Source organism: Equus quagga, chromosome 1 (assembly GCF_021613505.1).
Source record: "Equus quagga isolate Etosha38 chromosome 1, UCLA_HA_Equagga_1.0, whole genome shotgun sequence".
In the NCBI taxonomy this organism is placed as follows: Eukaryota; Metazoa; Chordata; class Mammalia; order Perissodactyla; family Equidae; genus Equus; species Equus quagga.
In genome coordinates, this window is record NC_060267.1 from 136,027,495 (window position 1) to 136,054,825 (window position 27,331).

Here is a 27,331-nt window from a genome sequence, read left to right on the forward strand (position 1 = left end):
TGGAGCCCAGGCACTCAGTGCAGCCAGACTGCAGCGTGGGTGCCCCATCAACCCCTCACCTAGTCCGAGAGCAGCCGCAGACCCAGGCACACTTCCTGCCCTTGTCAAGCAGGTCTTGCTGGCCAAAGTGATGACACTATTTAGAATAGAAAACCGTGCAATGTCCCCAAGCACCTCCTCAGCAACTGAGGGGACAGAAGTGGAGTGCTGCAGGGGGAAAGAGATGGCCTCTTCAGTTCCTCCACCTCAGGAGACGGTGGACCAGGTGTCAACTGTGTCATGGCCAAAAGCAGGGAGGTTCTTCCCTGGGGTAACATCCCTACCCCTGCTCATCTGGAATACAGTCTGTGAAAACTGGAGAAGCACAAGTGCTCACACTCACTGTGGTCTTTAGAAACTAGAGGGAAGTAGAAAAAGCAACTTGGTTATGACTGGTTTCCATGAAGAGTTTTAAAACATATTATTAAACTCTTGAGCTTAAAGATCTGAATGTGACTGGAGTAAGAAAAATAGCATAGAATACTATGTATCAATAACTTTTATTTATTTATTTATTTTTTTGAGGAAGATTAACCCTGAGCTAACTGCTGCCAATCCTCCTCTCTTTGCTGAGGAAGACTGGCTCTGAGCTAACATCCGCGCCCATCTTCCTCTACTTTAAATGTGGGACACCTACCACAGCATGGTGTGCCGAGCGGTGCCATGTCTGCACCTGGGATCTGAACCGGCAAACCCTGGGCTGCTGAAGTGGAACGTGCAAACTTAACAGCTGTGCCACTGGGCTGGCCCCCATAAATAACTTTTAACACACTTATCTCATCACCAGCTCAGACACGCTCTATCCACCCAGTCACTCAAGAAGAAAGAGACACAGACACTCATTTTTTAAGGTATTTCTTTTGTAAAGGAGCCAGATTTGGCAACTAGACTGAAAATCTTCCAAAATTCTGTACAAATGTGTAATATACAAATATACACAAGGCTTTTGCCAAGAAAAGACAGCACAACAACAACAGAGAGGTGGCTTTGGTGTCACATACCACCTAGGGCATCTCAACACCCCCTAGGAATGTGAGGGGCTGATGGACCACAACATAGGCTACACATGTAAAACACACTACATTACACTATGTACACCGGAGTATAAAAGACCCACTGTCCCCTCGGCCAGCTCACAAGCCCTCTGGCAGGAAGGAAGGCCATTCACTAGACAACTCATATAAGGGGAACTCCTTTAAGTGGGAGAACCTTGCAGAATGAAGTGGTTCACCCTAAAAACTATTAACAGCACAAGGCATGCCCTTAAAGAGACAGGTGGTTAAGAGTGAATTCAGGAGATGGGCCATGCCTTGTGCCCTGTGGAGCTCCTCCTCATCTCTCTCTTCTCTCTCTCTGAGTATCACTCCATCTCAGTGAACCGGGCAAACATAGCCTTCCGGACAGCATCTTTGTAGGAGTCTGCACCAGACAGTCCGTATGCGCTGCCTTTGGCTCCTAGGCCAGCTCCTTTTAGCCGGACTTGAGCCTGGAGGAACAAAACCACTGTCAGCAGCCAGCAGGCGGGGTGTGGATTGTTCCCACTCCCTCTTATCCAGCCCCTGCTGAGCAGGACCACCCATCAGAAGACAGAAGAGAAGAAGTTTTATATGAAGACAAGGATTTCTATACTGGAGACCTGGACCAGGTTTAAGGACTGAAGGAATAAAATGGGCTAAGGAAGACAGGCAGACGGAGCCTGCCCCTCGCCCAAGGCCTGCCCAGCAAGCATTCCTGCCTAGTAAGAGCCCAAAGCACTCCACTGAAGCCCAGGAAAGGCATGGTAATCACGGGCACAGATCACAGCAGCACAGCCCAATGTGTCAGCAGAACTTGCTTGCAGAGGATAAACACGATCTTTAAGAGTCTGTCTTAAGCTGTGTTCCCAGGCCAGAGAGGGAAAAATCACTGGCAGTGCTCTTGTCTAGAAGGCCAGTGGGTGCGGGGCCTCTGATGCTGGGATTATATCTCAATCTGGACTCTGACCAACTAAAAGATTTCTTATCATGGACGAAAATCCTACTGTTATCTTTTTATACATAACCAAAATCGCTTAGAAAATTAAAGCACAGTATCTTTTAAAAAAACCCAATCTAGGCTACATGGGTCTGAGTTGGTGTTAAGTAAGGTTTGTTTATAACAAAGGACACAAAAATACACAGTCCTTAGGAGAAAATAGGTTTTACCTAAAGAAACCTAAAAACCAGAAAAATCAAGTGGGGTGCCATAGACATTCCTTTCAATTGACATCTTAAAAGGGGGGTGAAATACGGGAGGGAGGCAGGGAACAAGACTCCCACTGGGTGGTGGCAATGTGATCTGGCCAAGGAGAGTGCCCTTTGTGGTAAGGTAAGGTGCCCCTGGGTCCTGCGCCCTCAGGCACTTTGATCTCATCTCATTTCACCCCTGGAATAAACCTGCAAAGCCCCTGAAGCCCAATCCTACTGCTTACCTCAATGGGGGCCGTGATGCCTTGACACTTTCTTCCCAAACCTGAGCCTTCCCGCCAACCCATGGCCTGCAGCATCTTGTTGCCAATGTTACTGTGGTCAATGCCATCTTTGGTGGGCTGCTCGTAATTCCTGCCAGTGGCAAACACACAGTTACTTAAAACAGCCAGAGCCCCAGCTAACGAAGTGGAAAATGTGCACAACACATACACAGTGCCAGCATCAAACTGCTTCTTGCGCTTTGGCTCTGGAGGTTCTGGAATGCCGTACTTCTCCCGTCTTTCTGCGGCTCGATCTCGGTATTTCATCTACATGGGAGAATAAACACCGCTAGAGATATTCAGACTTCAACCTGTAACACTGGTTAATGTGCCTATACTTCAAGATTATCACCTCAAGTATTTTTTTAAATCTGGAGCTTGGCCTTTTAGAGTGGTCTGAAATGCCAAATGCCCTTCTTCCCCCTCACTCCACTTAGTCATAGTGAAAATGGCAGGTTGGCAGAGATGAATCGTGTGCAGAACCTAGGGCAGAACTATGTCTCCATCAAGCAGTTTTATTTAATGAGCCGCTACTTGTCAAGCTCTTTTTTCTTTCTTTTGGTGAGGAAGATTGGCTCTGAGCTAACATCTGTGCCAACTTCCTCTATTTTCTAAGTGGGACGCCTGACACAGCATGGCTTGATAAGCAGTGTGTAGGTCTGCACCCAGCATCCAAATCTGCAAACCCTGGCTCACAAAAGTGCAATGTGTGAACTTCACTGCTATGCCACCAGGCCGGCCCCTCAGGGGTCCAGGCTTCAACCAGCCTGCAGGGCCATGGGTACAGACTGTCAAGGTCCTAGAGATAGAGGAGGGAGCTGCTCTTCCCCTTCGGTATTTGGACAGGCCCACCTCCAGGGACAGACAGCACCAAGGAGGCTTCCAGAGACGTGTTCAGCAGTCCCTGGGGAGCTTGGACCATAAACAGTGGAAAAAAACAGGAAAGCAAAAGCCCTACAGATACCTCAGAATTATCTTGGGGTGGGAAATGTCCAGTAACTTGCCCATTGGTTCATTTCTTTTTTTCTTCTTCTTCTTCTCCCCAAAGCCCCCCAGTACTCAGTTGTATATTCTAGTTGCAGGTCCTTCTGGTTGTGCTATGTGGGATGCCGCCTCAGCATGGCCTGATGAGTAGTGCTAGGTTCACGCCCAGGATCTGAACCAGCAAAACTCTGGGCTGCTGGAGCAGAGCGCGCAAACCCAACCACTCGACCACGGGGCCGGCCCCTCGTTTCTAACCCATAGGCCTCTATTTATATTTAAAACCCTGCTTGACTGGTCATCAACCCGCCTCATCAAACTATCTGCCTGCACACTACTGGCCTCAGTCTTCTTCTGCCTTCACCCCACGCCCTGATCTGTCCTGCCCTGCCCACTGCTTCCTTCCATATCACCTGCAATCTTCTTACGCCCTGCTGTCCCCTGGGCCTAATTTGAAGCCTCCCTCATTACCCTTGAAGGCTTCCCTGGCCAGGCCAAACAAGATCAACCTCCCTTCCTAAAATCCAGTGTAGTTCACCAGCCAGTATTTGGCATTGAGGACTTGTGGGCAGTCTTGAGGGTGTGCTTCTGTCTGTACACTCTCATAAAGGGACAGTGTGGGGTCCACAAAGCACATATAGCAAGGGTCCAGTCTACATGAGCCACAATGGCCCAGTGACAAGTGTGTAACAAATCCTACCCTGCCCTTGGGACCTGGAACTAAGTGCTATAAATAAAAGCTAAACGCAAATATCCCCAAATCTCTTTCTAGTCGCACATTGACCCTCATTCACCTCTCTCTCCCTCAGCTCCAAGGCTTCCAGCTCCTGCTCGCTCAGCCTGGATCGTCGGTAGATGTCCATGTTTTGCTAAACAAGAGATTTTACAGACACAGTGAGAATTCAGACCATCCCAAATTGAAATGTCATAACATGATCAATATCTATGTATTCTAAGAGCCAAAGCCTAATTCGATAGTATGGCATGAAAACCAGAGCCTGGTGTATATGGAGCTGCCATGCCCCTTTCTCCTTCATAATCTGGACAGACTATCTAATCAGGAACCATCTTCTAAAAGGTAATCATTCAATACAGGTGTTCACTACTGTCAGGGCACTTGCACTGTCGCCCTGTCTCACTGCCTCCCCTCCCCACCTCAGATCAGCTCAGAGAAGCATGGCCACCTTGTGTAGGTCTGAGAGCTGCTGGTGCCTGACCAAGGCGTCTCTGTTTGGGAACTGGCGCCGGCAGAGCAGGCAGGCCATCTTCTTCCAGTCAGCCAGCTTCTCTTCCTCACTCTCAAGTCTCTCCACCAGCTCCTCCTCATTGTCACTGTCACCACTGTAAGCAGCAACCAGACCCCTCTGGGGACAAAAGGAGGGTGTGTCATTAGAAACGTACAAGAAAAAGGTAGTGACGTCATGTATCTGGATAAAGTAACGCCTAATCCAAGATGTGAGAGAACTCTCATTACTCTGTCATACTTTAGTAATGAAGTAATGAATTGCATTTCATCCGCCTCTATGGAGCAGTCAGGTCCTCAAATGCTGGATCTGACAGCCTCCTGGTACCAACTTCCTGTGGCCAGAAAGTTCCGGGATGGCTGTTTTCAAACCACTGACCACGCATGAAAACCCCAAATACAACAGATCAGAGTAATGGCCCATCCAGATCAGTATCTATCAAGTAAAATATGTTTTTTCTTGTCTTAACTTTCTCTTTCCAGATCGTTAAAACTCTTTATTTACAAACGCAATGAAACTCAATTACTGAGCTTAAGAATTCAGGCTTCATTCACTACTCCATCTCACCTTCTCTCACACAGGGAAAATAAAGCCCTGAACATGGATTCTATGTGCAGAAGCTGCTCCAAATACCCACTGACAGTGACCACATCCAGTTTTAAGTAGGAATCACATTAGTTAATACGCAGACGAGATTCAAACTGAGACAGAAACCACAGCTATGATCTTTCAAACACTGGTGGTAACTTCCTTACTTTGAGGGGATTCTCCTCGTCTCCATTTCGTACCAGTTCTGGAATGAGCTGCTGTCTCTCAGCCAAGGCTCCCTGGGAAACAGAGAGAGTAAGTCATAAGCCTCAAGTTTTACTTAAGTTTTCCTTATGAAATACGACTATTCCTGCTACTGTTACCTTCTTCTCAAAGAGAGCAAAGCCAGCATCTGCTGCAGCAGATTCTCTTCTTTCTTCTTCCCTCAAGGAATTAACAGGTTGAAAGCTGTTTTTAAAATTTTCTTTCTGCTTGTTTAAACTCTTAGCCCAGCGTTCCATGTCTTTGGCAATCTAATGTCAAACAACCACCACAAAAAAACATTTAGATAGAAGGACTTGAAAACACTTAGTCTCCCTGAGCTGTGACAGTAAGCCCTTAAGGGTCTTATCTCAACCACACGTTCCGCAACAAAACCCCCTCTGCGTTTACTTCTACCTATTAGTATCTTCATGAGATGCCACTGCATACAACGAAAGTCATTAATAAATACTGTTTGAAAGCCTGTGAGTCTTCCAGGATTTCTTTTTCCCTAAGTATATTAGGCAACTGACAGACAGTCAATGCATGCTAACACTAAAAAATTGCAAAATGCCCTATGAACTTAATGTAAATAAGATATGCAGGCCAGTTTTTAAGAATCCAAGTAAAGCTGGCATAAATGCCACAACCCCCAAAAGACTAAAAATTAAGCCCAATACCCCACAGAGACATATGGGTCCCCCTGGCTGGGTCATGTTCTCACCTGCTGGGCTGTTTTGCTCTTGGGTTTCTCCTTCTTTTCCTTCCCCTCTTTTGCAGGAGGTAGGCCTGTCTGCTGGTGAGAGCTAGACTCTGCAGCTGGCACATAGGTCTCTTTCTCTCCATCCCAGTAAAGGTACTGCTGAGTTAAAGAATTGTAGTAGTACTAGAAAAAACAAACAAACAATTAATGCAGACTTTCTGCTATGTCAAACCAGTAACTTAAAGGAATATTTTGTCAAAAAGGCAAGTCGAAGTTGTTTTGTCAAAAAAACCCAAACACACAAACATAAAACATGTTGTGGACCACTAATATTTCCTTACCAGAGAGGAGCTACTGTACACCTTGGTGTAAGTAAGAATGATGAGCCAGCCACAGAAAAGGTGCAAAACTTCTTAGGCAAAAGTAGAATACAGTTTCTTCTCAAGAGTCTAGTTCCCATTAATTGAATCCCCGGGACTGGAGGGCATCCAAAGAGCAGTGTGTTCTACTCCTTTCCACAGACAGACCATTTATACAAACCAAGGGACCAGAACAAGAACAGGTGGCTCAGGAGGAGCTTTTACTCATACATCCTCCATGACAACCAGTTAGAAGTTCATCATCAGGTTCAACCACACACAACCCTTTGGACACCCAGGAAACCAAATAAGGGTTGTAAAATGCTAGCTTGACAGCGTGGAAGGAGATGACGGGTGAAGGAACCCGATCTGAAGTATGTGGAAAGAACTGCAACAGAGGACAGGTAGCACCTATGTCTCTTTTTTATTCCCCAGTCACTCACTCTGCCTGGTCAACAGGGACTCAGGAGACACTGTCTGTTATGTCTTTTCGGGAGAAGATGGTGTGGGTCACAGACACAGGAGTCACAGCTTCTATGGTCACCAAGGAGAACCTCCTAGGTAATGGTCAGACTTCACAAATGAGAGAAGTGGAAGAACCACACAGAGGCTCAGCCTGCTCAGGCAGGTCCTACACAGCTTCACACCTTACTCAGAAACCACAAGCTCTCAATGCTAAGTTCCTGTTAAAAGCACTTGCTTTACTATTCTATACACACAGCTCCTGGCCATAAATGGTTGTTTATTTATGGAGTGTTAAAGTTGCTTTTCCTCTTTAAAAGTTATATGCACCACCAAAAATAAAACATCACTCCACAGATCTGCTAATTTCTACCCTCAAGAATATACAGGGATGCTAAGTAAAAGAAGCTGGACATAAAAGGTCACTTTTTTTTTTAAAGATTGGCACCTGAGCTAACATCTGTTGCCAATCTTTTTTTTTCTTTTTTAATTCTCCCCAAAGCCCCTCAGTACATAGTTGTATATTTTTAGTTGTGGGTCCCTCTAGTTGTGGCATGTGGGATGCTGCCTTAGCATGGCTTGATGAGTGGTGCCATGTCCACACCGAGAATCCAAACTGGCGAAACCTGGGCCGCCGAAGCGCTGTGCACAAACTTAACCACTCGGCCACAGGGCCGGCTCCAAAAAGGTCACATTTTACCTGATTCCATTTATATGACATGTCTAGAACAGGCAAATCCATAGAGACAGTGGTTGCTGGAATGAAGAGACTAGGGAGTGAGTGCTTAATGGGTAAAGAGTTTCTTTTGGAGTGATGAAAATATTCTGGAATTAGATAGTGGTGATGGCTGCACAACACTATGAATGCCATCTCAATTAAAAAAAGAGAATACATAAGAAAAAATCACCATTTAAAATTTCTATCTAGGTCTTTATATAAAGGTTAACAGCCACCTATAAATTTTAACTTGACAAAATAATGCACGGTAACAGAAGTCAGAATAATGGCTACTGAAGGGGGAGGGTACTGACCGGCAAGGTGCATGAGGAAACTTTCAGTGTGCTAGGAATGTTCTCTCTCTTATCTCAGTGCTGGTATACGTATTGTATATACATGTACACATTCAAAGAACTGCACACTTCAGTTTCATGCATATATATGTACATTATACCTCAAAACATTTTTTTAACCTTAAAATAAAAATTTAAATCCTAAATAAAAATTACATCTTGGTGGTTTTAAAGAGGTTAAAAAACTAATCTGGGTTACGTGCTTCTTTGCAGGGGATATTTCATTTCATGCCTCATAAATGGACTAAGTGAAATTAAGATATTTCTAGTAAAACTGAGGAAAACAGTACACTTACCTGCGAGTTGGGGTCATAGTACAGCCCTGTTGTCGGGTCATAATAATATCCTGAAGATTCATCATACTGGTAAGTGGACGTGTCAGGCACTGCTGCAAAAACAAAATCCAGCACAGTCATTCCAGGTAGGAAACTGGCTTCACTTCAAATTCTAAGCCACCGAGATGCAGCTGGCCTTAATGGTGTTCTTCTCTCACATCCCCAAGTGTCCCTCTGACACCCACAAAGGGAGAGGAATTCTTATTAAACAAAGACAACAACTAGGACCTTCCAACTGTCAACAGCCCCATGAGGTTTGGCTTACCATATTTGGTACCAGGAACTACACCAGTGGGGGAAGCGGCTGGGGCCTGTGTACTTGTGCTAGTGCTAGGCTGTGCTTCCTCAGTCTGCAAAGAACAGCACCTTCAATATAATTTCAACTGTAAAGCCTCTTAAGAGAACTAAATCACTGCAATCATCCAGTAGGAAGGGCTCCCTTGACAGATACACTGTAGCAACCGTCTAAGGCAAGCCTTGAGCAAGACATATACTGACAACTTCCTTCCTACCGGTCAAGTGGAAGCATGCACAAAGTGTAAATATACCCTGTTGGGAATCTTAAAATACATACGCAAAGTTATTTTATTACCTAATACTATCAGACAGAGAGAAGTAAGGTTGGAATGTGTATTATTCAATCCTGATTCACACAGCAGGAAAGGATAATACTTGTACAGCAAAACAAGGCTCCCCCAACAGTCACCAGTTCTGTATGTAGGACGACAGGTTACCGGAGAGCCAGGTGGATTGGAGGTTTGATTATACAGCTGGGGACTCTGGGACACTACAGCTGCCGAGGTGGTGGTCACCGCTGTGCCTGATGGTAAACACAGGGATTAGGAAGAGCCAAGGCACTGAACTCCAAGCCAAACCCCTTAATCTGTAATGTCCAATCTAGCCTTCTGTTTTGTATATGTCAGTTCTTAATAACCTCATTCCCACTAAGCACCCCGAACCTCTAACATGTTCATATTTATAACCCTACTAGAATATGACACACAAAGTTAAACATTTTGTATAATGACTAAGAACAAAGGGAAGAAAGAATCCAGATCTGCTCTGGGGTTGAGAAAAGATTTAGCTATAAGGTTCTTATCATTCTGGACCAAAAACTAAAGCAAAGCCTTCTTCTTTTTTTTTTTTTTTTTTGGGGGAAGATTAGCCCTGAGCTAACATCTGCTTCCAATCCTCCTCTTTTTGCTGAGGAAGACTGGCCCTGAGCTAACATCCGTGCCCATCTTCCTCTACTTTATATGTGGGACGAGCAGGGCCATGTCCGCACACAGGATCCGAACTGGTGAACCCTGGGCCGCTGAAGCAGAACGTGAGAACTCAACTGCTGTGTCACTGGGCCGACCCACAAACGCTTCTTATAGTGACCCTTCTGATTGATGTCTGGGCACCTGACTCTAGGGCCACACCCTCTCTGCTCACCTGAATCTACCTGGGCACCCACAATTCCTAACAACACAGAGAGGGGAAATACAGAGTTGAATTCCAAGGATGAACATTGATCACGATACGGTCTCTAAAAGGTTGTTATCAGCTCTCAGTGTACACGAGCAACCTAATCTTCCTCAAATCCTTAGGCACATGGTGACAACCCTGAATGTGACCCCCTCAGTCTTGCAGGGAGATGGACTAGTAGCTTTCGGTCTAGTTAGAACATCTAGTTATAGCTCTTCAATGATGGTTGTTTAAGCAAAAGATAAAAGGGAGATGAAGTCTACTAACCTGACGCAGATGATGCATCAGATTCCAATCCTCCAGCTTGTTGCTGATAAAACTGTTGGTAATCCTGTGAGTACTGAAAGAAAGTCCACCGTTAAAGCTGCTATTCTCAGACATACTCTGAGGACTAGACGTTGGATGATGGTCAAATCTACCTACCTGAGCATACTGGGCATAGCCATCCTGGCCTGGCTGTAGGTAACTATAGTCAACACTGCCTCCTTCTCCACTCTGAGACTACAAAATGTTAAAAGAAAGAGGAAACAGGGACAAACTTAGCGGACATCAAGGAAAGAAGCCATGAATATTCCCTAAAAACATTTTAGAAAGCTTCTAAGACAAGTACTACAGACTAGGTCACTTCTGGGAATTTGGGAAACACCACGACACTACTTTGGGCAAAAAGATCCTCCATCTTACCTGGGTGGATGACCACTGAGCGGCAGCAATTGCTGTACTAGCCACAGAGAAGGCGCTGACGCGGTTACCATCTGGGAGGACCAAGTCTCTGAAACCACAAAGACCCAGTTATGTGATTCTATCTCAATACGCTCCCAATCAGCGCTCCCACTCTGCCAAGGAAATAGCAATTCACTACAGCCTTTGTTGGGAGGTCTCAAATGCCGGCAAGGCCACATTTCAGAGTGGGGAGGGGTCTTTATAAGCAAATTCCTCAGTTGGTAAGTGTTCCTGTAGTATCACTGGTCTACTTTGTACCCTGCCATCTACTAAGGTGTCTGTTGGATGAGCAATATTAGAAATGGGAAATTCATATAGCTAGATTGAAGCTCTATATACACGAAGCTATTAGAATGCTGTTCTCTAAGGAACGGATCATTTCCAGGTGGGTTTGCACTATCTTGAAACAGTCTGCATAGCACATATTCTCAACCCATCTGCCATGTCTGCCTTTGTCCTGCTCTGAAGTTTTCTGGCAACTGGTTACTGAGGACAGGAGAGAATAAACTCTAAGAGGAGACAACTGTCTCCCTCCTGGCCTTGGCAACCAAGAAGGATAGTGTCTCAGCATAGAGAACATGGGCTTAGGGTATAGTTAGCAAAGCATCCCTGGATGCAAATGCAATGGTTTGAAATAAGGACAAGGAAGCCACTCACTTTCTGGCACTTTTTGCAAAATCAACTCCAATAGTTTTGCCATCAATTTTCAAGGGAGGATGTAGACTCTGTAATATCTGAAGCAACTGAGAAGCATCCTGAGGAAGAATGTGAACAAACAACTTTTTCATATAATTAAAAATCTCTTCCTACTACCTATCCCATTCAAAGAAACAGAACTATTAAAAAAGACCAGTAATTCATTATTTTCTGCAGATATGAAACCTTGACGAAAAATACCCCTCTTTCCTCCAGGGCATGAAAGTAGAACTAAACCATGGCTCAAACTTCAGTTCTGCCAGTTATCTACATTATATATATAGATGCACTATTTTTACCACTAACTGAAGTAATCAGTCTGTAATTTAGCACTGCAATAACTGTCATCATGTAGTCTTGAACTTTGGGTTCCAGGAGCTTTTCAGATAGTATTACAACTGGATGAACCACATGTGCCTCAGTTTCTTTTAAAAGGAAAGATTCAATGAGCATCTCACCATTGCAGAAGATAGCTGCACAAATGCGAAGCCTCTGTTCTGCTGAGTCTGTTTGTCTTTTATGAGGCGAATGTTATTGACAGCTAAGGATGCGTAGGGAGACAGCGCTGTCATGATGGAATCCACCACAGTGTGTGGAGCTATGTTTCGAAGTATGATTGCTGAGGGTGAATGAGACAAATGACATATGTATGCATTGCCACCACCAATGCTTTCCAAGGCAGGTTAAAGTACAAACAAACAAATCCATTTTGGGAGGTTCCTAGTGTATCTTTCACTTTGACATGGAGAAGATTCAATCTTTTATGGGATAACCTGAAGCTGCTGCTGCTTATTAAAAAAGGGTAAGAGAACAAAAACTTCCAACTGAGGTTAACTTCTAACATAAAAGCCAAAAGATTATCCTTGAACTTACTATCACAGTAGTAATCCACAGACTGAACTGATTCTGTGGTTCCAGGGGGCACTTCCTGTTCAGAGTCTGTAAGAAGGGAAGGAGCGAGAGAGACTAGGTAACTAAAGACGAACAAATGACAAACCAGAGTATTTTCAGTAAAGGAATACATTCAAATCCCAAAGTTTTAATTCTAAGTAAATGTAGTAGTGAATTTTTTTCTTTTTCAACTATTTGTGGCTATAGTAAAACCTCATTAATTTTGACATGATAAATGTGGGATGCAAAAATTGGGCCCGTGGAGGACTGACATTACCTTTGGACTAAAGAAAAGAGAGGCAGAATGCAAGTCAGGCAAGCGAACTTAATTTTGGAAAATAAAAGAACTCTGCACTCTCATAATCATCAGCAGCATTTATCCAACCTAAAGAAGATTTAAGGAAAATATACAAGTTACCTGTTTAAATGTCCTACAATCTATATTTTCCCTCATGTTCACAGACAACTTATTTAGTTAGGTTTTAATGCATATTCCAAACAGCTGATTCTGGGCTTACCAAACTTGTCCGCTCCACATCGGAAGCATTTTAGTCTTTTCCTGAAATTGTTCAGGCAGCACTGGAAAAAAAAATTTTCTCTGTAATTATTTCTCACAGCAGGCCAGGCTTACAAGTAACAATGCAGGTTGGGGCAACAGGGCCATGGGCAAGTCCCAGCAAGCTACATAGAAAAGCAGAAAGTGATATCATGTATCCAAGATGTATTCACCTAAAAATTCAGAATGCGCCACTAAAAATTCAGAATGCTCCACTATGTGAATTCTTCCAAGAAAAACAAATCTTGATGCATTTTGAAGTAGAATTTTATTTTTATCAAGTTGGAGAAAAGTTTCAGTTCACCCAAAATCCCTACAGCAAGCCACTGGCAAAGTTCTTCCTTATGTCAGAAGAGCACTATATGGACCACTCCATACAAACACAAAGTAAATGGAATACTGTCCAGTCCCCTACTGGACATGGGACACATGAAGAAGAAAGATTTTGAGTACTCCCAAAATGTCAATGGCAACACCCAAGTTCAAAAGGCTGCATTGCTGACAGGACCATAAAAGACACCATATAACTTGAGCAGGGTCACAAAGATATTTGTTAATGTAATTAAGAGACTGTGAAAAGATGAGAGCTCTAGAATTCAAGAAACAGTAAAGTGAAACAAACTTATTATCTTAATTGAAACACTGGGTTTAGAACCTGGATCTTAAATAAAATCTCTAATGTTCTAGGGATTCTGTTCTCTAATACCTATACAGGAGGACCCAAAGAAAGTCACAAAGCATGAAAATCACCTTATGATAAAAGCTGGTGATTGTGTACTTACTAGTTTCCTTGTGTGGAAGATGAAATAAACAAATAGAAAACAACAAAACCTTGAAGGAGTTTTATATATTTGAAAAGAACACATGCTTACCTTGTTACAAAGCCAATCTTCAAACTTAGGTCTGGGGTTGCTATAATGCATTGCAATGTGCTTTCCTTGAATCACCAACTTTTTCTGTAAAAAAAGAAGTAATTAGTTATTCCCATTGTGAGGAACATGTGTCCATTTTCCCAGGGCAGAGCACACTTCGGAAAAATCAGTGCTCTGGAATTAAATGGACAACATACGGGGAGGACCAACCACCGCCACCTATACTCTGCCCATCCAATCCTTCAGATAGGCAGTAAGAGAATGGGATGCGGAGTAAAGGTAAACGGAGTCAGGGAGTGCTGAGAAAGCTGCCAAACACTAAACGCTGACATGCACCAGGCCAGGCCGTGTCTCCAGCAGAGACAGAAGTCCTAACATTCAGCATTGATAGGCTGCCTGAGAGTGACAGTCTATTTCAAAAAGCAGAAGACACAACTCTCCCAGTTCTGAGGTTGTCTCCTGCTTTAGCCCTTAGCATGGTGTCCTTGGGCTTCGCTTCACTTTTCCCCCAGTCCCCCATCCTTACGCAAAGTAAAAGCCTTTATATTTCCCCTTCTCCCAAACTCTTGCTTCAGGATGTGTCCTTTGGGGGACAAGGGGAGGGGAACCGATTTTTAAAGGGAATCTGGTTACAACTCTTTCTCAGGAGGGACTATTCTGAATGCCATCAACTCTAAAACAGCTAAATGAGATTTCTTCCTGTCAACTGCAACCATGTAATGTCCTAGGTGACAGATGTGTTTTTCACTGAAATACATGGTACTCTCTTCAAGATGAGTAACCAGGAGGCCAATGAAGTTTCTTCAGGGGGGCAGGAAAAGTTCGTAAATGTTCTCACACCACTTCATCCTTTAAGTCAACCATGTGACTAAAAGGAACTTAATTTTAAAAGGTCAAAACTCTGAGCTCAGTCAGTCTAGCCAAAAGTATACCCAGCAATTACCCCTAAAGAGCCTTCATTTAACAAGAGCACCTTCTCTTTTTCTTTTTATTTGGGAGGAAGGGAAAGGGAGTGGGGTGTTCTGACACTATCACAACAGATTTAAGTAGGATGTTAGACATCCAGATTTTTTAAAGGAGTCTAACCCCTCTAACCATACATACTGTTGAGCAATTTGGTTCTTGCGAATCTTGTAAGAGTTAAGACATGCTGTGAATGTTGTTTCTGCAATATCTAAAAGCAAGACTGCATGTCTGGCCATGAGGGAAAGTGCTGAAGGGCCATCCACTCACTGTGTTGCACAGAAGTAAAAATAAATAAGTTGGGATATATGTCAACAGATCATCCCACTCAGAGGGATGTGCGCTGGGGGAGACTCCAAACTACCACTAAGTCCCTAATCCTATTGGCCTTTTATTTCTGGAGTGAATTTGAACTGTAATGAAGTATTACACATTAACATAGCTTTGTATACATTAAAATTGTGGAGATTTTTTTAAATGTCTTACAGGTTTTAATTTCTTAGGAGTTTTAAACTCCCAGGCAAGTCATTCTGATACATCCACTGCATCAAAAGATGCTGTCACATCAAGAAAGTGGATTCACATGAAGTTTATGTTCTGAATTTACTAGGATGGTGTCCATGGTATGAAATGAATGAAGATCTACTTTTATAAGATTAGGCTGCCACCTCTGGGTTAAGAAAAAGAGAGGCTTAAAAAATCTAACAAATCATTCAATCAAAATGACACCCTCATTAGTGAGACTTGTTACAAATGGCCATATATTATCAGAGTATAACTCTTATTTATGGGTGACAAATCATAAAATACTGTTGAAAAGCAACATAATGAGTTAAGCAAATTTCCCAGAATGCACTTAATTAAGGCATTTGATACTGTGCTTTGGAGTTCTGGCAAAAAATGTTATTTAAGTGTCAAGCACTGAACATTATCTTGACAAACTGTAGAACACTTCAGTCAATGCCACATCAAAGAACCATCAATGATTTGCTTTGAACAGACTATAAAAGGCATTCTCAGGGAGATTAGAATGTTAATGCCACTCTAATTAGATTAGACAGCAGCAGGACACCAGCTCCCAGGCTAATCTCATCAGACTTCTTGTTCATAAATTCCACGAGGTCCTTAAATAGTCCTTGAAGACCCAATGAGCAGTTACGCCTCCAGGCTTGTGGTCTCCAAGCAGAAATAAGAAATTACTCATATAATGCCTGTAGCAGACTTCTATTATATTCTTTTCACCGTCAAATCGAGAGTTGGATATTCTAAGATTACTCTCAATGGACAGAATGAATAGGAATATCATCAGGTAGGGAAAAAGGGACTATTCAAGATGTTTTGGTAATTACCAGGCAGGTATTCTGTGGTTAACAAAGCCCTGCCATGTAGCCATGTTTAAAGGCAGAGCAAATTCTGTAATGCAGTCCTTGGTACTATATTTATTCTAGCAATATCAATTTTAATATATACAAAGCTTTTCTTTTTTTAAAGTCACTCCTTTGGAACAAACCACTCCTTCAACCTTTTTTATTTTTTTAATTGTACAGACTTGTTCCATTTTCATGAATATCTAGACTTGGTGAGTGAAGCAACCTGATTGGCTTCCATCCAGCTGGTAGCATCTTGCAAGTGATAAAACTCCACGAAGGCGAAACCACGGCTTACACCTAGAGACAGCATTCAGATATAGACGGGATACTTGTGTTAGTCAGTTCCTTTATAACAGGTGAATCTCTCTCCCACTGCTTCAACACTGCGTGACAAAGCCAATTGGGAAGCAGCTTTACAAATGTGACTTGACTTGGGGATCTTCTTGATACTTTGCCATGGCAAGGAACCAAGCCGCCTGAACTAAACGCCACTCGATTTGATTCCACGCTTAAAAAGTAACCATGCAACCGACTACAAACAGTCAAACAAGGAGTTTATAATCACTACTTACCGAAGGAAAAAAAGCCCCTAAAAACAAAGTTTTTAAAAAGGTCCTCAGATGCTCTCTAACATCGTTTTCAAAGAGTCACATTCCTTAGCCATGGCAAACCTTTCATTCTGAATTCATGTGCTTGAAGACTGGGGGTATCAGGATGTTCTTTAGGGACTGAGGTGGGAATGGGGAAGAGAACCAGAACAGCAGGAACTAAGTAAGCTCTCACCTGTTTTCCTCTTCATCAGCCTCACATCCGCAGGTTGAGGGCCTTCAAAGGATTCCATCATTTCTCGAATCTGCATAGGGTATCACACATTTAGTTAAAGCTTCAGCCACAAACTACTCCATACCAAAGAAAGTTCAAGGACTGGGGATTACATCAACTGCTTAATTAGCAAAGTTTTTAACTTCTAACATCAAAATGCAATTATTCTAAAAATGGAATAAAAGAAGGAACACTTCTCATGGAAATTAATGTATTATAACAGCCTTGAAGGCACTCTTTATATGCTGCCTGAGAATTTCCCTCAGGTACAACTATTTATGTTATGATATACAGTCTTGCTCATGGCATGCTGTTCCTCAAGCCTCCTTCCTTTAGGCTAATCTCGCTGTCATTTGTTCTAAAGGACCAGAGAGAAAATGAGATTTAAGAGGCAGAGGGTGTGTCACCGTCCTCTGAAATACACGATCAAGAATCAACAGCCAAAAAACGAAGAATTCCCTCATGAGAATCATTTTCTGCACATCTTAAGAAAGAATTTTCTTATATTTATATTAATGGTGAAAATTAACAAAGCTCATAACATTCTTGGGTTCCTAACAAATCAAAATAAACATTAATTGGGCCTAGAAGAAAGAATTCTGGCTGAACGTTTGTTACTGATGTCAGACCAAACACTTACTGCAAAAAGTCATGATAAAAATAAATATATTAGTCTCTTTATCAATCATACCAGGAAGCAATACTCCCAGGGAAAAAAAAAGGGCCAAATTTGTGAAACAGAAATTCTTAGTGGCCCTAACTTTCAATAATTATGTGCAAAGGCTGCAGGATTACATACTGTCGATCCTTATTATCTGTAGATTCTGTTATTTGCAAAATTGCCTACTCACTAAAATTTGTAACTCCAAATAAAAACCTGAAGCAGTTTTATGGTTATTTGGGAACATGTGCAGAGTAGTGAAAGATTTGAGTTGCGTGATACACATGTTCCTGGCTGAGGTGACGCTTTGCCTTGTTTCAGCTTTCACGCTGTATACAAGTGTCCTTTTTACAGTCTATTTAGTGCCACATTTTCCGCAATTTTGTCCTTTTTCTTGATTTCACTGTTTAAAACGGCTCTCCAAGGGTAGTGCTGAAGGGCTGTCTAGTATTCCTAAGCACAAGAAGGATGTGATGTCCCTTACAGAGAAAATACATGTGTTAAATAAGCTTCATTCAGGCATGAGTTACACTGCTGCTGACTTTGAGTTCAATGCTAATGAATCAACAATATATATTAAATAAGATATCTTTAAACGTAGTACAAATAAACGAGGTTATGTATTGATCTGTTGATGAAAATGTTGTGACCAGAGGCTCACAGGAACCTAGCTTTGTATTTTCCCTAGGAGAGACGGTTCACTACTTGCAGCGACTTTGCAGTGCAATAAGGAGAATCGACTGTATCTATTTTTTCAAAGAGTTTGAGAAGGCTACACTGAGCCAGACCTGACCATGTGGCTCAGGTTCATGCTTAGTAAGATAGTAACTAAAAAATTAGTCTCCAGAGTAACTAAAGACAGTAACTATAAAAGCAGTGATACAGTAACATACATAGTAACATAGTTAACTAAAGATAGTTACTCCAAGAAATTCACATCAGTGGGGAGACTAAACTGAAAAAGTAAATAATAACGAAAGTTATAAACTAAAGTTCAGGAGAAAATTAAATACTATAATTTTAAAATGTTTTAAAGATCCCAATAACTACATTTTCTTTTTATTTTTTTAAGGATTTTTAAAATTTTTCTTTTTTCTCCCAAAGCCCCCCGGTACATAGTTGTGTATTTTTAGTTGTGGGTCCTTCTAGTGGCATATGGGATGCCACCTCAGCATAGTTTGACGAGCGGTGCCATGTCCGTGTCCAGGCTTCGACCTGGTGAAACCCTGGGCCGCAGAAGCGGAGCATGCGAACTTAACCACTAGGCCAGGGGGCCGGCCCCCCAATAACTACGTTTTCTAAGAATATCACACAATATTTGGGAAACTCAGAAACTCTACTTAGAAAACCAGCTTTTTTATGGTAGGCACGGCTGTCCCTGAAGAAGCCTGAAACACAGAAACATTACAATCTTGTTTCATTACCAGCAGGGAGGCCCCCAAAAGTCAGCTAGGGCACTATTCTCCCCATGCCACCCACTTCCTCTGCGGGCTCCCAGGGCCACAGGCCTAACAGACTCCTCAAGGGGGCAATCTGATCAACAAGCAAACTTTCCTAAATTGACTCCTGCAACATCTCTTGCAACCCCTACTCCACATGCCCACTGCTGCCATTACCTGAGCTCAACTCTGCCTTCTCTGTCTACCCACTACCATTCTTTCCCTCCATCATTCTAACCTGCACAGCTTTTGCTACCAGCAAAACCCCCAGTAAACTTTCTTTTATACTTAGCTGGGCTTTCAAAGACTCCAGCACCTGGCCCCAACAGCACCTTTCTATCTGCCTCTCTCCTGCTAAAAGCCTTTGATTTCAGTTAAATCAAGCTGGCTGCAAGGTCTTATCTAGATTCATTCATTATCTTTCTATTCCCAGGTCTGCTCATGTGATCCCCCTGCCCGGAGGGCCAGTCTACCATACGTTTCCCCCAGTTCTCCACCAGACCAAAACATTTCTACTCCTCAAGAATCAGCGCAACTAATATCTCCCTGGAGCCCTTCCCTACCCTCCACTAGTAACAACCTCCCTTGAAGAAGCTTCCAGAGCCATTCCACAGGACCTCTTTCAAAGGACCTCTTCTAACACCAATCCCTTATACTCTACATTGTCTTCATCATCTGCTGATCTTAGCAATTCATCCATAAGTATTTTCAAGGCAGGATCCATGGCTCTGCATCACTGTTGCAACTAACATAGTACATAGTGTAACAGGTGTGCAGTGGATCACAAATAATGGAATGATCACCCACTATTAACTCTAACATTCCATCTCACATTTGTCACTTCCAGGGTTTAGAAGGGCAAAGCTGTGTAAACCCAATACTTATCTTCAGCTTTGTCTAAAATTCACTAAACATAAGTCAGAATATGTTTCTGAATACTCCAGGACAATAGATACTGGCACAATGCTGTGTATTTACATCTTTTAATAACATATTTCAAAATCTCACATTCATTTCACCAAAATAGTGGCTGAGCAGCCTCCTGCATTCAAGGGTTGGGGACACAGAGACAATCAGTTCACACAGTAGCCTATTTTCAGAGATCTATGATCTTATGGGGGAGATGAGATACACATGTTGACAGCCACAGTACAGGCGCTACATGAATATCTGAATACAGTGCTTTGGGAAGAGAATAAGGAAGAAGAAATTCTGCCTGGTAGATCAGGAAAGGCTTCACATAAAGGAACCTTCAAGCAGAAAAAGGCACACTGGTAGAACAATGGACATGTCCATAGTGGCCTGCAGGGGAAGCAGGGAGTAGATATGGCTGGAAGGAATGGGTGTGGGCCAGAGAAGTCACTGGAAATCAGGGAGTGCACCATACCCCAAGGCCCTAGTTGGCCAGTCTGAAGAGTTGGGAGCCAGGAAATGGCCTTCCTTTTCAAGAGGCTTCCCTGAGATGGAGAGTATAATTTTCATCAAATCAAACGGTGGCAAGATGATGAAGAAAGTGCTTTTACTGATACACGCTTACGAAATAAGTAACCAATTCAATAAAAATGTACTGACTACCTTCTAAAGGCTATTGCAGGAACAAGACCTGCTCCCTGCAGTTAAGGAACTTCTGAAAACTCTACATTGAGCTTCAAAGCCTAAATATAAATGGTACTTTACCTCTGAACTGAGTTGAGAGAACTCCAGCCTAAAGACAGAAATATATTTCACTAGCTAAGATATCAGCTTGAGATAAAACAATGACATGAGAAATAATGGGAGAAGCTCAAAGTTTGTTGTGCCCACTGGACTGCTTCTTAGAACTACTGTTTCCCCTTACATCGCTCTCCGTGATGGTGATAGGAAGGCCGCGCAGCATGATGGTCTTGCTTTCCCTCTCATCACTGATGTCATGCCTATAGTCATGCTCGCCATAATCACCATCTGAGTGGTAGCCATCTTCAGATCGATCACTGTTCCTTCTTTCACGTTCTCTCTGATTCACAATAAACAAAATTACAATTAAAATCACACTGGATTTATACCCTTTGATCCAGGCCTAGGAATTTAACTTTAGGGACAACAGAGATGACACAGGTGAACTCCATGATGATGGTCACTGAAATGTTTTCTAAAACAGCAAAAAACAAACAAACAAAAAACCTGGCAATGATCATTTAGTTCAGAAAGAATGGTTTAACAATGTGTAGTGCACCAACACACAATATGAAATACCATTACCTGTTACAATATGAATTCAATGACAACTATTACCTGTTACAATATGAATATTATTGCATGGAAAAAGTGGAAAACTGCAAAATTATATGGGCAGCACAATTACTTCTAAACAAAGCTATGTAAGCATATAAATAAGAAAGTGAAAAAAGTTATGCTAAGATGACTAGAACTACAACTTTTAGAAACACCATCTGAGGCATAGGGCTAGTATATTACAGTCGTGCATCGCTTAACAACGAGCATATGTTCTCAGAAATGTGTTATTAGGCGATTTCATCACTGTGCAAACATCTTAGCATGTATTTACACAAACCTAGATGGTATAGCCTACTACACAACTAAGCTATATGGCACTTATCCCATGGGACCACTATTGTATATGCAGTCTGTCATTGACTGAAATGTTATGTGGCACTAATATGACTAATAATATGACTGTATTATACCCCGACTGCTTCATCCTTTTTTTCCCCCGAAGATTTTTATTTTTATTTCTTTTCCCCAAAGCCCCCTGGTACATAGTTGTATATATTTTTAAAGATTTTATTTTTCCTTTTTCTCCCTAAAGCCCCCCAGTACATAGTTGTGTATTTTTAGTTGTAGGTCCTTCTAGTTGTGGCCTGTGGGATGCCACCTCAGCATGGCTTGATGAGCAGTGCTAGGTCCGTGCTCAGGATCTGAACCTGTGAAATCCTGGGCTGCTGAAGTAGAGCATGCGAACCTAACCCCTGGGCAATGGGGCCGGCCCCGCTTCATCTTTAAATTAGGAATAACACCTACCTTATAGGGTTATAGAGGCACCTAATTGAGTTCATGTAAGTCAAGTGCTCAAAAGACTGCCTGGTGCATGGTGAGCCCTATGTAAACCTTGGCCAATATTTCTATTACTATAAGGCTCAGTTTGTCTTTGAGGATTATAGTCAATCTAACAGATTTTAGAATAGAGAATTTACATATAATAAGAGGAGAGATTTCCACAGTTGGTATATTTATTTCAAGAATCTCGGAGGTCTTGTGCATACAGTTCACAATTCTAACAACTCCATACAGTTGCTGGTTACTCACCTCTGGACTATCATAGTCTCGGTAGTCGTCGTATCTATCACCTCTCCGATCATCACTAGATCTTTTGTAATCTGAGTCCCTCCGCCTGCTTCTGGATTCACGCTCATCACGGTCATCCCTGTCTATGATGGAACCATACCTTCCACTACGTTCTGTTCTACTCACTCTGCCAGGGAAAATAATTTTCATTTACTCTCAAATAAATCACATTTTGTACCTTTAGAAAACAAGGTTGGCAACACACACACCCACAGCTCAGTTTATAACACATCCAAATAGCTTAATGTACCCCCTAATACTTATCACCAAATTCCAGTTCACAAAGACAACCACTGGGAAGACATCTACATCCCTAAATGCAAAGATAACTTTCAAGAATTGATGTTAAATCTGAAAATAAAGCTATCAAATGTTTGGGTTTAATATTTTTGAAAAAGGGTCAGGTTGTCCAAGTTTATCCTGTGTTTTCCCAAGCCTGTGGTCTACACATCACCCCTTTCATCCTTGATTGGTATCTAGTGATCAAAGATAGGAAGAAAGTAATTATTAGCATTCCACCCAATTTCAAAGGAAAGCGGTTCCTTACTCATTCACTCCTCAAGGGTATCACACTACTTGGGAAATGGACCAATAACCTAGATGAGTTCAATTAGTCTTTTTTACATCAGGCAGTTAACCAATTAGTTAACCACCTAGCACCATCAGAGAACACTATTTCCTATAACATTTGGTTTATTTTTGGTTACTGGGCAGCACTGGGCTTCACAGGAAAATCTAAACAAGAGGCTTAAAGTCGTTTGACCACAGATACTGTTCTTTCATAAACTGTTTACCAGATTTACAAAACTATCGTGTAAGGACAAGACAAAGGAAAGGTTTATAAGGGCCTCATTTAGAGTATACAAGTTTAGTAAAAAGAAACCAATGAAACAAGTAGTCTAGGACTATTTCATGATGTGAACTATGGGGATGAGAGATCTAAAAGGCTAAATGTTAATTTAATAAGTTATTTGGAATCACAGACTGCTGACAGCATTAAAACGACGACACATGACACGAACCATTTCCTGAGTCCCTCTGGACCACCAATTCAATCTATCACTGCGACTGGCCTCAATACCAAGGAGGTAGGTGGCTAAATAAGTAAAGGTTACATATTTAAATCAAATGGTTTGAGTGGGAGAATCCACAGATGACACAGCAGCCAGACACTCTAATCCTAATTCTCCACTAATTCTTCAGCAATTTTTCTTTTTTTCCCATGTAACTCATGATCCAAACCTTTTCAGCTTTATAAATCTGGATCATCTTGCTATGTAGGGGACAATAACAAGAACTGGTATTCACTGATGACTTACTACAGCCAGGTACTGTGCAAAGTGCCAGACTTTATGATCTCCTGGCTTCTGCAGAGGCTATTATCCACACGAGGAACCCTCAGTGACCCACACCACCCTGCCCTCCTTTGTCGAGTTCTTACTTACCCTTCAGGCTTCACCTTAGAGAATGCTTTCTCCAGGAAGCTTTCCTGGCTGTTTTCAGGGAAACATATGCTTTCTATGTGTTCTAACAGCACCCTCAACTTCCTTTATCACAGCACAGTTCACACAGTACTTTAATTCTCTCTCTAAACTACATGCTTCTGAGAACAAGGATGATCATGGTACTCATAGTAATGGCTGGCACAAAAAGACACTCAAATATTTGTCTGATGAACAATTTTTAACAAATTGTTCAGTTCCTAATGAAATGCTGAGATCAAAGGTGTGTACAGCAGGAACTTACCGTTTGTCTGAACCCATTGTCCTACTGAAGATCTAACACACTGCTCCCAAAGGTTCAAATTTTGTGTTTTCCTAGGAGACAAGAGAGATTAGTTGCTGCAAATCTGAGAGATCACTTAATTCAATTGTTCTGTAAACTGGGACTACTGAGGCTGGAATTTCATCAAACTGTTAATAGTGATTATCTAAGGTGGGGACCAACAGTCAACATTAAAATCATGCTAACGTTTGTTAACAATGAGCATAGCAGAAAGAGGAAGCATACTTTAAAATATTAGATTCCATATTCAGTAACAAACCCATAAAAGGATGCAAGCAAAAGACTCCTTCCCTGCTCCTACTTTAGAATTACAAAGCAAAAAGGAGAGAACTGCAATCAGCTCCCTGTGTTCTAAAGCAAAGCAACTCCAACGGGGTAGGTGACCATCACAACATTAATCAGTGTCCTTATTAACACAAGGAGCAATATGAAATTCAAAAATATTTGATGAAAAATTTAAAACCTTTCAGAAGCCGGGATGCTGAGCTGATTGAAATCTACTCCATTTGTAACGCAACGGCTGATCCAAAGCTTTTCCATCAGACAAGAGCAAACCTCAACACGACTTAATTCCTCGGTAACAACCCTCACCACGTCTTGGGCCAGTCCTGACCACCACAGGCCCTTGAGGCGCCCAGCCTGGACCCGCAGCGCCCTGGAGGTGATAAAACATCACACAGCTAGAAAGCGTTAGATGCGTGCGAGGTCCGAGAAACTAGTTACAGTCATCCCTGGCGCCTGTTCTGGAGCAGGAGCTCAACGAACATTTGCTGAACTAATAAACAGAAGAGAACCATCTGAGAGAAACAAGGCCCTGGGGAGATCGAAAATGCGGCTCCTCGTCTCGTGGGCAGAGCCTGGACCCACCTCCGTGGGGTGTCGCGGCCGAGATGGCGGCGCCACGGCCTGCGCGACAGACTCGGGCGTCCCGCTTCCCCCTCCTCCCTGCACACGCCCTCCCGCCCCCCAAGAGCTTCCCAGCCCGCAGATCCGCCTTCACCCAACAGCCTTCCGGAGAGGGCGGATTCAGGTGCAGCTGCGGGGCGATGGCGACTAGACCGCTGGGGTGCCCCCAAGGAGTAACCGAGAGACAGGCAACGGCTCCGCGCTCAGTTGGGCTGGGAAATCGGAAACACGTCCCGGCAGGGGCACACTGAGAGCCCGAAAGAAGCGGGCCCGGGGCTGGGCGGGAAAACGCCCTCTGAACGCTGACAGCGCCGGTGGCTAGGAGGGGCGCGGCCCTTCAACGCCTCCGGTAGCTTAGCCTCTCGAGACCCGGCTGGGGCTGTCGGCCGCCTCCCGCGGCTGACAGGGAAGCTCCACAGGGCCTGTCCCAACAGCAAGAACCGCCGGTCATTACGGACGGCTGTCGTACTTACCCCCAGGAGGGACCGAAGTAGCAGAAGCAGCGGTATCGTACCCCAGAATCTCCAAAAGACTACGGCCGCTTCACAAAATGGCGCCTCCGTCGACGACCGTCTCCTACCCACTGTACCTCGCGCCTGTGCCCTCCCCCCGCCGGCCGCTCCGGAGGAGGCGTCCAATCCGCGAAGGTTCCTGGCTGCGCGAGGGCTGCTGGGAAGTGTGGTCGCTAGAGCTGCCTGTCACTTATTACTCCCTGTGTTAATTTCCTGCGTATTTCTCTTCCAACACCACGGCGGAGTCGCCAGTCTGCCTTTTGCAGACCCGGATTAGAACTCTTACCTTAAAGAGGCGTAGTAATTCTTTTGCGGTAGCTACGGGGGCTTTAGAGAGTACAGATTGCTTTCACTGGCACGACGTAAAACTTCACGTTCAATCCGGCTTTAAGAGAAGGAACGTTAGTTGATCGTCTATTGTATTATTGGACGCTAAATTAGATTACAGGACTAGATGCTTCACAAATATCTATTTCCATCTTCATAACCTATGAGATGTTATTTAAGACCACTTTTCAGGTGAGGAAACTGAGGTTTATGGAAATTATGACTCTACCTTCAAAATACATCTAGGATCTGACCACTTCTAGCAGCCTCAACTTTTGTCCACCTGGTCAAAGCCGTCATCGCTATTCTTGTTTTGCAGACAGTAGCAGAGGGAATAGTGGTGGAATGGAGCTATCAACTAATAAGCTGGATTTCAGAGTCCATGAACCACTAGAACATAAACTCTAGAAGGGCAGGAACTTTTGTTTGTTTAGTTCACTACTATATCCCCAGAGCCTCTACTGGTGTTTGCAACATAGTATGCACTCAATAAATATTTGTTGAATGAACAAATGAATACACTACCAAAGCTAAAACTGTAACGTTTGTGGCAGAAAGAAGCAGGGCTCCTTGAGCAATTCAAAGAGATATTTTGGACCCTGACTGGTCAGTGAGATGGTGGTGTTCCTATGCATCCAGTTAGCATAACTTGCCTTCTGGCCTTCTAGATATTTTTAGTGGAACTGATTATTCAGGTCACATATACAGATTGAAAAATTAGACCATGACAAGGCAAAGAAAGATATCAGTTATAGAAAAATGCACCTATACTACTCACTTGTCTTTCTAGATAAGAATTCTTTCAAGAATAAGTGGAAGGATGTCAATGAGGAGATTCCAAACCAGAAGCTTCAAATATACTGGAAAATATTTTTCCTGGAAAAGCATCTTTAAACATGTTCTAACTATGGTTTATTACATCAAGGGCATTAAGTGACTGACACTGGAAACTCTGGTAATTAAAAACATGACAATAGATGGAACGGTACAAATCTCTGTATTTTGGAATAATGGGTAACTTTCTTCCTCACTCCCTTTCCCTCTCTTTTTTCCACCTCTAGATCTGTCTGTCTATCTATCTACCTGTCTATGTCCATTTGGGCTGTTATTAACAAAATACCGCAGACTGAGTACCTTATAAACAGAAATTTATTTCTTACAATTATGGGGACTGGGAAGTCCAAGATCAGGTGCCAACATGGTTGCGTGAGGGCTGTCTTCTTGGTTGCAGACTTCTCTGTTTTATCCTCAGATGGTGGAAGGGTCTAGGGAGCTCTGTGGGATCTCTTTTATAGGAGCACTAATCCTATTTGTGACAGCTCCATCCTCATGACCTGATCACTTCCCAAAGGCCTCACCTACTAATACTATTACCTTTGGAGGTTAGGTTTCGACGTATGAATTTGGGGCAGGAGGCACAAACATTCAGTCCATAGCACTATCTATAAAACACACACACACACATAGTTTTACCTTTTCATATATATATATATATATATATATATATATATATATATATATATAT

At 42.8% G+C, this 27,331-nt stretch overlaps 1 protein-coding gene across 2 annotated transcripts; it reads right to left on the minus strand.

The window, feature by feature from the left end:
* Positions 1–878: 878 nt before the first annotated feature.
* On the minus strand, positions 879–25,545 carry RBM5 (RNA binding motif protein 5). Of its 2 annotated transcripts, none has more exons than XM_046660229.1 (25): positions 25,441–25,545; positions 24,023–24,093; positions 22,238–22,403; positions 20,772–20,927; positions 16,796–16,865; positions 16,236–16,309; positions 13,680–13,763; positions 12,770–12,830; positions 12,234–12,299; positions 11,819–11,979; positions 11,322–11,419; positions 10,626–10,713; positions 10,365–10,442; positions 10,209–10,281; positions 9,206–9,291; positions 8,737–8,821; positions 8,433–8,524; positions 6,266–6,427; positions 5,664–5,813; positions 5,508–5,579; positions 4,693–4,872; positions 4,303–4,377; positions 2,697–2,794; positions 2,489–2,618; positions 879–1,525 (listed from the first exon to the last, which is right to left on the minus strand). In XM_046660229.1, exons 2-25 carry the CDS (start codon positions 24,037–24,039, stop codon positions 1,400–1,402), a joined length of 2,448 nt encoding a protein of 815 aa, XP_046516185.1. In that variant the 5' UTR covers positions 24,040–24,093; positions 25,441–25,545; the 3' UTR covers positions 879–1,399. The 2 variants fall into 2 exon arrangements, with proteins under 2 accessions (XP_046516185.1, XP_046516196.1); XM_046660240.1 differs by lacking the exon at positions 25,441–25,545 and adding an exon at positions 24,525–24,742.
* Between the last annotated feature and the right edge of the window lie 1,786 nt (positions 25,546–27,331).